This window comes from Sciurus vulgaris (genome assembly GCF_902686455.1).
Source record: "Sciurus vulgaris genome assembly, chromosome: 7".
Taxonomy (NCBI): Eukaryota; Metazoa; Chordata; class Mammalia; order Rodentia; family Sciuridae; genus Sciurus; species Sciurus vulgaris.
In genome coordinates, this window is record NC_136467.1 from 122,530,320 (window position 1) to 122,544,000 (window position 13,681).

Sequence of the window (13,681 nt, forward strand, 5' to 3'; positions counted from 1 at the left end):
GAGGGAGGGAGAGAAACAATGATCTGATTGGCTGATCTCATATAGCTAATGCACGCCACCTCAGAAAGTTGTTAATAGTTTATAGAGAAGAAGGTCAATGGTTTGGATGTATATTCAGAAGTTTTCGACTACAAGTTGCTATTTATTATGATATAACATTCTCTGAAGTCTATTTGGACTCTGTGTGTATTCTCTGAGTCAGTTACCCTGTGACATGACCTTAGATAGTTCTATCTGGCCTTGGCAATTCTGAGTCTTAAGGATTTGGAGGTCTGGAGGCAATTTAGGCTGTGCTGGTGAGATGAATCACTTTCCTCCTAGATTTTCAACTACTAAATAAGAAGAATCCTAAGACTGACCAGGTCTGGGTCAGTGGTATCCATTTAAATTTCTCATACGAATCACCAGACAAGAAATTCAGACCAAGAACATGCTGGTCTTAGGCATATTCCAGGCGGTGGCACCTTCTGACATGGCTCTAGACAGTACCTAGAAGCCCTTGGGGAATACTGCTGTCAGCTTTCCTTCCTGCTGGAGGTGCCCAGCAATTTGTCTCTTTGCCTCTCTACCAGTTCTTCTCCAGACCCTCTTCCCAGAAAAACAAAACAAAACACACAGAAATTCACATTTCTGGGGATCTCCTAATTTGGCAATGCCTCATTTCCTTTTCATATCCCATTCCTACACTAGAAGCATTTAATTGCAGGGAGGGGATCTTCCCTCATGTCTAACATGCTAGCCACCTTCTGCACAGTGGTTAGGGGAGTGCTATAGTCTGAATATTTGTGGTTCCCCTGCCTCCAAAATTTATGTGTTGAATCCTAATACCCATGTGATGATGTTAGGAGGTGGGGATTTGGAGGTGGTTAGGTCATGAGGGTGGAGCTCTAGTGAACAGGATTAGCTCCCTTATAAAAAAGTCACCTAGAGCTGCTGTGCCCCTTCCATCATGTGGTGACAAAGCAAGAAGGAGCTATTTTGTTGTTGTTGTTGTTGCTGGGGATTGAACCCAGGGGTGCTTAACCACTGAGCCTCATTCCCAACTTTTTTTTGTATTTTGTTTAAAGACAGGGTCTCTCTGAGTTGCTTAGGGCCTTGATAAATTGCTGAGGTTGGCCTCAAACTTGTGATCTTACTGCCTCAGCCTCCTGAGTTGCTGGGATTAGAGATGTGTGCCGTTGCACCTGGCAAAAAGGCACTTTTTATGAGAAAGTAGGCCCTCACTAAACAATCTGCCAGCAGTTTGATATTGGACTTTCCAGCTTCCAGAACTATAAGAAATAATTACTATTGTTTATAAGTCATCCACTTTGTGTTTTGTTACAGCATCCCAAACTGAGATAGGGAGGGACAGATGTTTAGCATTCTTGGTCTTCAGGGATAGAATTCTACCTCCAATCTAATGAAAACCAAAATTTCCCCACAAAGTTTCATCATTCACTTGAGGAGTAGTTTACCCCTTGGAGATAATTCCTACAGTAGACTGAAATTTTGACCCACTCAGGTTTTCTATTTGCAAGGATTTCTTTGAATTACGTGGACAATTTGGGTGTGAGCTAAATTCCTAGTACAGCATGGATTGGCTAAGAGTTTTCAGTTTCCTTTAAATCATCATTTTATTGGAGTCACCAGGTTCAGGAACATTGTCTTTGAATCCTTGGTCCACACAATTTAATCCAAGGACATAGCAAGTTAGAGCAAGTTCTTGAGTCAAAATTTCTGATTATTTGTAAGACCCAAATTGAACCCAGCATGTTAAGGAAGTGATGCAGGACATAGCAGATGGGGTGCTAGACTGGGAGTTTGGAAATCCCTTGCTAGCGTTATGATCTTGGGCCATACAGCTATGATTGATTCCCTTCTGTTTTAATTTCTTCCTCTGTGAAATGGGGAAGTTGGACTACACAGTCTCAGTTCTTTTCAACTTTAAAACCAAGATTTTTATGATTTGTTTCCATTCCATCATCCATAAGATTGAGACAATGTGTGCTCACCTATAAGGAGGAGGATGACTGAATTTTCCTTAATATCAGTGAAATATTCACCACCCCAAAAAATTGTCACCATCCCAAAGTTATGTTGTGGTAATGATTCAAACTTCCACACAGTTCCTGGAGGCCCCCCAAATAGTTTCTTTTTCTTTCTTTACTTTTTTTTTTTGTAATGCTAGTGATTGAACCCAGGGCCTTGTACAAGCTAAGCAAGCACTTTACCACTGAAGTATATCCCAGTCCTTTTGTGTTTTTAAATTTTGAGACAGGGTCTTGCTAAGTTGTCCAAGTTGGCTTTGAACTTGTGATCCTCTTGTCTCAGCCTCCCAAGTAGCTGGGATTATAGGCATGTACCACCAGGCCTAGCCCAAGAATAGTTTCTTATAAAATGCTTATAGGGCTGGGGATATAGCTCAATTGGTAGAGTGCTTGCCTAGCATGCACAAGGTCCTGGGTTTAATCCCCAGCACAAAAAAAAAAAAAAAAAAAAAGAAAAGAAAAGAAAAGAAATGTTTGTAATGATAAATGTTTATAGTAAACTTTATAAGTTTTATTTATTAATATATGCTGTTAAAGGTGTCTGTTTCTCACAAGATAGTCATATCTTTATAGGGGTGGGGCAACTAAAGACAGAAAGGGTGTATATTTCATACCTTAATAGAGGAATAGGAAGGGAAGGGAACCGAAATAGAGAAGGGCAGGTGAAGAAATCTCTGCTTACTCGATTCACTTTCTAACCCCACAGCCATCTCCTCATATTTATCACATTACTAGTTATCAATCTTATGGCGCACTGTATTGAGTTTATATATTGCTGCCTCATTTAATTGGCAAAACAACCCTATCTCAGTAGGCACTTATTAATAATTGGCAGAAAGAGAATTTAAGTCCCAAATGTGTGATCCAGAACCTAACTTTTACTTTTTAAAAATTAATTAAAATTATTTTTGGTAGTGGGGATTGAACCCAGTGGCATTTTGTCATTGAGTTCAGTCCCCAGCCCTTTTTACTAAGATGGCCTCTTAGTTGCTTATCACCTCACTATATTGCTGAGGTTGACCTTGCACTTCTGATCCTCCTGCCTCAGCCTCCCAATTTTACTGGGATTAGAGGCATGGGACTCCACGCCCAGTTAGAACCTAGGTTTTCAAAGCTACTTTATTTTACTAATTCTTATTTCATACTGAGACAGAGGAGGTAGAGTGTTTTCCCTTTCCTAAACATCCTGGTACCCCAGACACTATTGGTCACTTCTTCCAGTCTTGTCTTCTGTTGACATTGTGATGGAAATCATACTTCATAAGGAATCAGAAATCTGAGTTCTAGTTTTGCTGCACTGTATTTTTGGACAAGGCATGTAAACTCTCTTAATTCCCCTTGCCATATTTGTAAACTAGACAGAAAGCTACTTGAAGGCAGACCATTTATTATTCATTCCTCTCCCTCAAGCCTGGGAGACTGAGGAAGGAGGATTGCCAGTTCAAAGCCAGCCGCAGCAACTTAGTGAGGCCCTAAGCAACTCAGCAAGACCCTGTCTCTAAGTAAAATATAAAAAGGGCTGGGGATGTGGCTCAGTGGTTAAGCGCCCTTGGGTTCAATCCCTGCTACGAATTCTCCCCTCCCAACAAAACAAAACACACACTTATTGACAAAGGAGTTGGAGAGTCTCTAAGCTTCTTTCTCAGTTTTTGATTTTGAAATGGAGCCTTGACCAGGTTAAGTGTGCCATATACACTTGCCTTGAATTGTGAAGACAGAACAAGTTTTTCCAAATTCTCATGACGTAAACCTGTATTTTGAGAGGGTTGGTTCTGTCGGAGTGGGTGGTGTTCGTCTGGACCTGTGTCTGATGTTTGTATTGAGGCTTCTTTTATCTTCTGGAGACAAGATGCTACTGTTGCATAACATAAACAGCACCGATAAATCTGTGGTAATCATCTCGAGGGTGGCCGGGAACCAAGGATTCACAGCAGCATCCTTCGGGGAAAGCGGCTCTACAAACAAGTCTTTCTAGAGCGAGGGACAGACCCCTGGCTGAGAAGGCTGATTCCTGCGTGTGAACTTTGTTACTTGACCTTGCCATAGCCAGGGCCCCTTCCCAGAGTTCAGTGTCCTCACCTGCAAAATGGTGGGGTTGTCAGAGACTGAGATCCCCGAGCTCCTCCCCAACCCTAGGTTTTTGCTACTCCCTTTGAGGGTGGGGGCCCGGCGGGGAGGAGGTTTGGCCAAGAGCCGCTCCTCCGGGCCAGCCCTTTCCTCCTGCCCCCTTCCTTCCCCTCGCTCCGCCGCGGTGAGGTCACGCGGGGGACGTCACGGGGTTGTGACGCCACTGAAGGGTGGTCCTTCAGGAAAGGAAGGGGCGGGGCCTGCACGGCGCGCGTGCGCAGTGGGCGCGGCGCGGGAGGAGGCGGAGGTGGCGGAGAAGCGAGAGGCGGCAGCGGCGGAGGTGGCGGCGTTGGGGGGGGTGGGAGGGGGGGGAGCCCGAGAGTGAGTGGCTGAGTGAGTTTCCCCCTATGAGGCGGTGAGAGGCCCGGGGCCTACCTCAGAGGAGCGGGGTCGCGGCGCCGGCTAGCAGCGGGCCCCCTCCGGTCCCCGGGCCTGGCGGCGCGGCGGCGGCTCGGTAGTGAGCAGACGGGGAAGCGGGTGTCCGGCCCCCGCCATGGAGGGCATGGACGTGGATCTGGACCCGGAGCTGATGCAGAAGTTCAGCTGTTTGGGCACCACCGACAAGGACGTGCTCATCTCCGAGTTCCAGCGGCTGCTCGGCTTCCAGCTCAACCCGGCCGGCTGCGCCTTCTTCCTGGACATGACCAACTGGTGAGCCGGCCCCGCCGCGCCATGGCTGGCAGCGGCCTCGGGGCCCCGAGGGAAGGGAAGGGACACTCGAGCCTGGCTGCAGGGCGGGCCGGGCGGGCAGTGAGGTGGACCTCTTTCTCGGGGCGGGGAGGGCTACTGGGGGAGCTCCGGGGGCATGGGGTGAAATTTAGGGGCTGAGCGGAGCTAAAGGAGAGTTAGGGACCAGGGAGACTGCGCGCGCGCGGGGGGGGGGGGTAGTCGGCGAGGTTCTGCGGAGAATTAGGGCTCCAGGAAGGTGGAAGAGGGAAAAAGGTTTGGCCTTAGACGCGTAAGTGTGTAGAACTGGGAGAAAACACAGAAAATCTGGATCTGGAGAGTGGGATAAAAGATTAGTTTGAAGTTAGGGGCTGAAGCTGAGAATTAGGGGAGAAACTTTAGGGGAGACTTGTTAAATGGGGACGACTGGGGGACGGGAGAGAGTTGGGAGTTATAAACATTTAGGGGTGTGTGTGTGTGTGTGTCTTTCCGAGGAGAGAGAAGGGGGGAAAAAGCATATTTGGGAGAAGACAAATGATTATGGTGAGGTAGATGACTTTCCGAAGAGTTGTGCCAGGGAAGAGTTGGATCTCCTAGGGAATCTACTAATGGAGGAGCGGGAGTGTTAGACCTGGGACGGGCCCTGGGCAGAACCTTAGGAAAAGTGGGAGAAAGGAGATGATCTCGGGGGAAGGAACTTTGTGAAGGTACTGGAGCCCTGGGCAAAGGGTTCAGCGAGGGAATTTTGAGAAAGGCCTCCAGAATACGGAGAGTGGAGAGGAGCTTATTTGAAAGAAAACGGGGTTGATAGATCTTTGAGAAAATGGAGAACTTTAGTTAGGCTGGGAACCAAGTATTTTTGGCTTGTAGTTAGGTTGTAGGAGACTGAATTGGGGCAGAAAACTATCGCAGTAAAGGAGTGTTTCTTGGCTTTGGAAGCAGCACTTGCTATTTTTGATAAGCAAAACTTCCCCCCTGTTCTCTGAGTAGGGGTTGTTGAGTTCACTCAGGGTGAGGGAGGGAGTGGACACAATTAGACTTCCTTTGAAAGGCTTTCAGGTGAATCAACTAATCTTTCTTTGGGCAAAAAGCAATGGGGTGAGTGCCCTTTGCTCTCTGTGGGGCATTCAGTCTCCTGACATTTGGAATCTTGTTTCTCTTGGCATCACTTGCACAACCAAGCTCCCCTTTATTTCCACTTCTAACGAATGCCACAGTCAATGCCAGAAACAGGGCTGTAAGTATGGTTTTTTAGCCCACTCCTCACCTACTCTGAATGATGCTCATCTGTAAATGGGAGCCTCTGTAGCTGTGGCTAAACCAAAGGTGATGTGTAAATTTTTATTTTCTGTGCAGCATCTTCAGTGGTTCCTATTGTTTTATTATTAAAGCCAATCACAGCAAGAGTGGAACTGAGTTTCTAGATGTTTAGAAAATTCTTTCCAGGCAGGGGATAGTTTTTAGAATTAAATGAGCATTTGTGATTTCTACTTCTATCTTTTATGTCCAGATGATCTCAGACAGGGAATGTAGTTTACTGTAGTTTTCTGATCACCATCCTGTAGTGTTTAAGTAGAGAGTGATAGGGTTATTGAAGAGCTATTACTCTGATGAAATTTAGAAGTAAAATCTTATCTGAGAGTTGTTCTTTGCCTGCCTGCTTCCCACCTCCAGCTTTTTCTTCCTTGTTTATACTAGTTCAGCATAGAAAACTTGGCTTCTTGTTGCTGCCAGTTTGGTAGAGGAGGATCTTTCTTCTCCCCATCCCCTGGCAAATTTAACTAACTAAATGCTGCCCTATAAGTTTTTAGTTCTTTAAAGTCAGTGTTTATTAGTATAATTATTATGGCTACAAAACTAGTGTAATGAATTTTATGTGCTTGAGGTGTGTATAATTAATATCTGAGATTGTTCGTTTTTAGGTGTTGTGAAAAGTGAGGTGGTAGGTGATGCATGGTGTGAATGAGAAAAAAAACAATGGGGCTATAAAAATTGTTTTGAGTCTTTAAATAAAAAAACGATTAAGCTCAGAGACGTGGAGTAGTATGTGTATTGATGATGTGTTATCTCTGTATAAAACAAAATACTTTTCTGAACCAAGTAATGAGGCATTAAAAAATGTGTTCTTAGTATTTTATTTTTTGGTATTGCTGGGGATCCAACCCAGGGCCTCAAGCATTCTAGGTAAATCCTCTGACCCTGTGTTCTGATTTGAAAGCAGCTGGAAGTCAGCCTTTTGGGAATCTAGACAGTGAAGTGATAATTCAGTTTTGAGTCATATTACCTTATTTTTTGGCTGTATAAAGAATGTTCTTTATGAACTGAAAAAAACTTGTCTGTCTTTTCTTTCTTAGGAGATCCTGTTAGCTCCATAATCCAGTATTAGACTTTGATTCCTCTGTTAACTTCTAAATTCATTTTGACAGATTATTTTAAAAACACCCATCATAATTAGTAAAATACAGATATGCATGCATAGTTGATCAAAATAAGTGTGTGCTACTGAAGTAAATATCTGTAGTCTAGAATTGTGTTGCTTTAAGTGTCATTTAATGTCTAACTTGGGCAATTGTCCAGATAGTCCTAATACGGGTTGGGAAAAATCATCCAACTTGCTGTGCTGTGGTGGTTACCTGTTGAATTGGTGATGATTAACCTCCCTGTGACTTCATAAGTGCTAGTTTTGGATTATAATAAATAACCATTCACTTGTCTGATTAGTGTTAAAAATAGTGTGGTAAATTAAAGATCATTGTTTTAAAGTGACCATGAGTCTTCCAAAATGAAGCTCAGATTTGAAATATTATGCCCTTTCCCCCCAAGAGTAACAGTTTATTTTTTGTAATTTTTGAAAAACTGACTAAATTGAATGTTTTGGATCTGAAAATTATCTTCCCTGCTAACAAAAATTTTTGGCTAGGTTGACAGAGTCATGTAGGTATTTCTATTTGTTTAATTTAGAATCAAGCTTTCTTGATTTGTAGTGTTTATATCTGAGGCCAGTGATGCTGCTAATAAACACCTTCCTTAAGAGATCAGAGCTTTTAGTTCACTTCTCTAAAAGTTTTCAACTACTTAAAATTTAAAAATGTTCAATTTAGGGGCTGTGTTGTGACTCAGTGGTAGAGTGCTTGCCTAGCATGCATGAGGCACTGATTCAATCCTCAGCACCACATACAAATAAATAAAAATATTGTGTCCATCTACAACTAAAAAGTATTTTTTAAAAAGTTCAATTTAATAGGTTCATGCTCTTTAATGTAGTCCAGTTGGTTTATATACATATGTTTTTCATGGGAATTTGCATGATTTTTAAAAAGTTGTAAAATATACATATAAAATTTTACCATTTTAGGCAATTTTAAATTGCAGTTCAATGTCACATAAAATTTTAAACGTACTTATGGCCCTCAAAGGCATTTGTCTCTATCGTGTATGTGTTCCAATTAAGTTGTTCTTTAGCATTGAAGGGGCAAGTGATATTTCTAGATTTTTAGAGGTTATTAGTCTAGGAGCTAGTATTGGACTTATTTCTCACTGTAGCTGTTGTAGCTGTAGATAAATTAATAACATGTAGGCAACATTGGCAGTTTCTCTCCCTCCTGTTCATTAAGCTATTACTGTGCAGTTTTGGTGTTGCAAATACTAGGATGCCTCCAGGTAGCCTCCAGGAGCCTTGCGTGTTTTCTAACATTATACACCTGTGTACCGTGAATGGAACCTGTTTTCTAGAAAAGTAACTTGGAGAAATAGTTTTGTAAATAATGTTCTACTGAACTCAAAGGCACCCCTGCCAGAACTCAAGGCACAAGGTGATGGAAAAAATCAGAACATAAATGTGAAACTCACTCGAACCTCAGATATGATCTCATGGTGCTTCTGGCTGTTCTTTTCTTTGGGGGTGGGGTGTAGGGCATTCTGGGAATTGAACCCAGGGTCACTTTACCACTGAGGTATATTCCCAGCCCTTTTTATTTTTTTATTTTGAGACAGGGTATCACTAAGTTGTTTAGGGCCTTATTAAATTGAGTTGCTCAGACTGGCCGTGAATTTGTAATCCTCCAACCTTGAGTCCATTGAGATTACAGGAACATGCCCCCATACCCAGTTTAAATGAATTTCTGATCTATTGTAGTTAATCTAAGAAAAAGTTCCCTTGTAATGGAAATAAAACTTGATACGTTATTAGTATCCTTTAAAAATGTGTGTGAGGGACTCTGCCCATTGGTAGAGTGCTTGCTTGGCATGATGAACCCCTGAATTCAATCCCTAGTGCCTCTCCACTCCCTGCACCCCCCAAAATAAATATTCCAAATAGTAGTTTTAGGAAGAGGGTATGGAAAGTTTCCATCACAAAGACTGTGCAGTTTTGGTGTTGCAAATACTAGGATGCTTCCAGGTAACCCTGTTGAATTGTTAAAATTGGGAATTACTGTTTTACATAGTCTCCTTTTATACTTCTTTTAACTTGTACATATAATTTGAGACTCTTGGTTAATATAAAATAGTTTATGCTGGGTGCAGTGGCTCATGCCTGTAATCCCAGCGACTTGGGAGACTGAGGCAGGAGAATTGTGAGTTCAAAGCCAGCCTTAGCAATAGGGAAGTGCTAAGCAACTTGTTGAGACCCTGTGTCTAAAAATACAAAGGCTGGGGATGTGGCTCAGTGGTTGGGTGTCCCTGAGTTCAATCCCCCTTACCAAAAATAAATAAATAAAATAAAATACAGCAGGCAGAGTTCTTTTAGGTGTTTTTGTTGTTTGCAGTGCTGGGAATTAAACTTGGGCACTCCACTGGACTAAATTCTCATCCCTTTTTATTTTCTTAATCATATTAATTTTTGATACTGGGAATTGAACCCCCCAGGGGTGCTTTACCACTGAGTTACACTCCCACTCCTTTTTATTTTTGATTTTGAAATGATCTTGATGAGTTTTTGAGGCTGACTTCTAACTTGGCATCCTATTGCCTCAGCCTCCCTTTTCATTTTGAGACAAGGTCCCTCTTAACTGCCCAGGCTGGCCTTGAATTTGCAGTTCTCCTACCTCAGTCACTGGGATTACAGATGTTCTTTACTGGGACTGGCTTATTTTAGTTCTAGAGAGACACAGTGACAAGTATCTCACTGTCCTGCAGGAAGTCTTTTAATTGTGCATTTCCAATCATGAGTTAGGATTAATTATCATTTTAGCCAAGACAGGCAGATGGGGCTCCTTTATCACCTCCCATCTTCCTACTCCCTTCCACCCCAAATTGATCTAATACATAACAACAAAAACCTAACAACTAGGCAGTATTTAAACAAATACTTTCTGTATAGATCCCTAGCAGATAGTGTAATACAGAAGCAGAAGACAGCTCTTATTATAATTTGTTCTCTGATAGGAAACCCGCATACCTGAAACTGTCAGAGAAAAGTTGCAGGATACTGAGAAAACATTCTTGTTAATTTTGAGTTAACCGTGTAAAATTTTATAACAGGAGTGAACTGAATCAAACAGAATCAGGATTCACAAAGATCGTGTGCCTGCTATGGACATATTGCTTTCTTAGAAGTTAATTTTTGAAATGGCAGGTTAGGATTGATGGAGGAGCAGCAGCATATTGTAGTCAGATTTCCTGAGTGAAACCAGGAAGGAAAGGTTGCTGCTTTGAATATGTATGTACATGTGTTTGAGTGAGTACTTGATTGCAGTTATTTGGGATATATACCTTGGAGTGGAATTGCAGGGTCGAAAGAGCTTTTCTGTAGTTTTGAGTGTCTTCCAAACTGTTTTCCAAGAGTTGTGGATGTAGCTCAGTAGTAGAGTACTTGTCTAGCATGTGCAGGGCCCTGGGTTCAGTCTCCAATACCACAAAAAACAACCCCCCAAAATAAAAGCCACAGTGGCTGAATGATTTTTGCATTCCCATGAGCAGTGTAGGAGAGTCTGTCCCAATTTCTCCAAATCCTCACCACTACTTGCTCACTTAAAAAAAAAAAATTATAGCTGTTTGAGTGAATATGAAATGATGCCTCATTATGATTTTGGTTCTCATTTTCCTAATTACTAATGATATTGAACATCTTTTATGTGCTTGCTGGCCATTTGTGTATTTTCTTGGTGGAAATATCCAAGTTCTCTGCCTATTTTTAAATTGGGTTTGTCTTTTTGTTTAACTGTATGGTCTTTATATTCTAGAAATAGATTCTTGTCAGATACATGATTTGCAGGTATTTCCCCCCTTCTGTCTGTTGTCTTTTTCCTTGATTCTAATCTTTGATACTCTAATTTCTTTAGTGATTAGGTCCGTGGCATTTTTTTTCCCCCATTGCTTGTGTTTTTGGTGTCATATCTTAAGAATTCATTGCTAAGCCCAAGATCATGAAGATTATCCAGTGTTTTCTTCTTAGAGTTTTATGGTTTTAATTCTTACATTTAGGTCATTCTGAGTTAATTTTTTTGCTTGTGGTGGGAAGCACCACTTCATTTTATGGAGTTTAATTTTGGTCATGTTTATGGTCTGGAATGGTATCTCATTGATTTCTGTATTATATATATCCTTTATTTGTATTAAATATATACTATATTCTTTTTGGCCTGTTACTAAAAGTTGGACCAGAAATGTGTGCCGTTTTCTATTGGCACCCAAAAAAAACTAAATGTGTTTAAATATCAATTTATCCCTTTCCTCTGCTTGAACCACCTTTCGTTTCTGACTTTTCCATGTTCTGTTAAATAGCTCCTATGTTCTAAACATTAGATTTGAACTTTTATCATCAAGGCCTTTTCTTTTCTTGACACACCCCAGTTTGCCAAATCCAGTTCATTTGCACCTGGATTTGGCAGTGCACTTCTCAACTGTCTCTTTTTCATTCCTTCTGCCACAACTTTAGTTTGCAGGTTATGTTACCAGTTTAACAGAGTAACAGAGGCATAGGCTCCCAATTGGTTTTCTGTACCTAATGTTTTTCATTCCAATTCATTTTGTGGACATACCACATAAATCTTTCTAAATCACAGCTTCGATCTAGACCTGCCTTTTCTCCGAATCTTTAAACAGTGTCTGTTACCTACCAGATAGAGAGCTTTAAGCTTGACTTTCAGTGTGAAGACCCTACAAAGATTATTTTCAGTTTTTGTTTGTTTTTGCAGCTGGACATTGAACCTAGGCAGGACTTCGTGCATCCTAGGCAAATGTCCTACCATTGAACTACACCTCTAGCCAAGAACTATTAAATATGGTACTTACTAGAAGTACTGTCTTTCCTAGCACATCCTTGTATTAGTTATCCCGCTTTTTCTGGCCCCAGTCAAACCAGACTGCTGCTCATTGCTCACACATACTTTTGCTTTCCTAATATTAAGCATTCTTCTTTCCTTTCTTCCCATGAAATTCTGTTTTATGGAACTGGCATACTAATAACTCTTAATAGTGATCTCTTCTCTGAGCTCCACTTATTTATTTTTTTAAAATAACAATTATCATGTACACACATTGACACTTTTTTGGGGGGGCGTGGTACCAGGAATTGAACTCAGGGACATTCGACCACTGAGCCATATCCCCAGCCCTGTTTTGTATTTTATTTAGAGACAGTCTCACTGAGTCGCTTAGGGTCTTGCTGAGTTGCTGAGTCTGACTTTGAACTCTAAATCCTCCTACTTTAGCCTCCCGAGCCACTGGGATTATAGGTGTGCGCCACTGCATCTGGCTGACACACCCACTCGTGAGAGGAAAATGCCCCCCCAACAGTCTTTGTCCTTGAGCATCTTAGGCAATGCCTTGTACATAGTAGGTGTTGAGTAATTATCTGTTGAAGTGGAGTACATGAAGGTAGATGGAAGAAGAAGCATAATTTTTATGGAATGTTTGAAGTCTAGTGCTATTAAAATAACAAACTATAAATTAAACCCCTTTTCAGGCTGTTTATAGATTTTTAAAAAAAAAATTTGGTATTGGGAATTGAACCCAGGGTTGCTTTACCACTGACCTACATCCCCAACCTGTTTGTTGTTTGTTTGTTTATTTATTTATTTATTTATTTATTTATTTATTTTTGAGACAGGATCTCGCCAAGTTGTTGACTGGCCTCTAACTTGTGATCCTCCTGTCTCAGCCTCCCAAGTTTCTGGATTTATAGTTGTACACCAGCACACCTGGCTACAAACACACACATTTTTTTAAAATTAACAATGTGATGGTGTGTACTTTGGTCATTTCTAGTACAGTATCATTCTTCCTCTGTATTAAGAGACTCCCATCCTATAATTACATATACTTTTATTAAAACTTGGTTTTGTTGTGTTAAGAAGTAAACTACCAAGTAGTGAGCTCATCTGAATTTATGTAGTATATTGTCAGAGAATGCAATTATCAGTTGATATTTTAGGAACTCAAATGCAGTAAGGACTAAAACTCACTGAAGACGTTTAACTCTTTTGTAAATCATCTATGCAAATGTAACATACATTTTTCATGTATTGGAACAGTAATTGATTTTTAAGTGGTGTCCTAATGATTTGTCAAAGTTTATATATGTCTTAGGAGGGGGAGCAATTTATTCCCAAATTTAGAGACTCAGATTAAAGACTCACTTTTAAAAATGAATGTGTAATTATGTTTATCTCCAGTGTTGTGGGCCTTGGGTCTGCAACAAGTTTGAGGGTTCATACTTGAATTACTGTACTTGAAGTCAGTGATTTATAGCCTATTAAGGTGCAGCCACCTCCTAATGATTGATTGAATGATACACAAAGTGCTTTAAAAGTGCATTCTGGTGAACATTTATTTTCTAAAGAAAATTTTATTTTTCACTCCCCTTCGATAACTTTGATAACATGGTTCTTTAGAGAACTGATTGGAGGATGGGGTTT

General features: G+C 41.1%; 1 protein-coding gene and 1 pseudogene across 3 annotated transcripts in view; one reads left to right on the top strand and one right to left on the bottom strand.

Moving 5' to 3' along the window:
* The window catches only part of LOC306665762, a 202,735-nt pseudogene that overhangs the window by 11,002 nt on the left and 178,052 nt on the right, over positions 1-13,681 (bottom strand). The window lies entirely within an intron of this gene.
* The window catches only part of ILRUN (inflammation and lipid regulator with UBA-like and NBR1-like domains), a 78,465-nt gene continuing 69,241 nt past the window's right edge, over positions 4,458-13,681 (top strand). For both annotated transcript variants that reach the window (XM_079147256.1, XM_079147257.1), the window contains exon 1: positions 4,458-4,808. In XM_079147256.1, the coding sequence (XP_079003382.1) occupies positions 4,651-4,808 (158 nt within the window). In that variant the 5' untranslated portion in view covers positions 4,458-4,650. The remainder of the gene's footprint in view (positions 4,809-13,681) is intronic.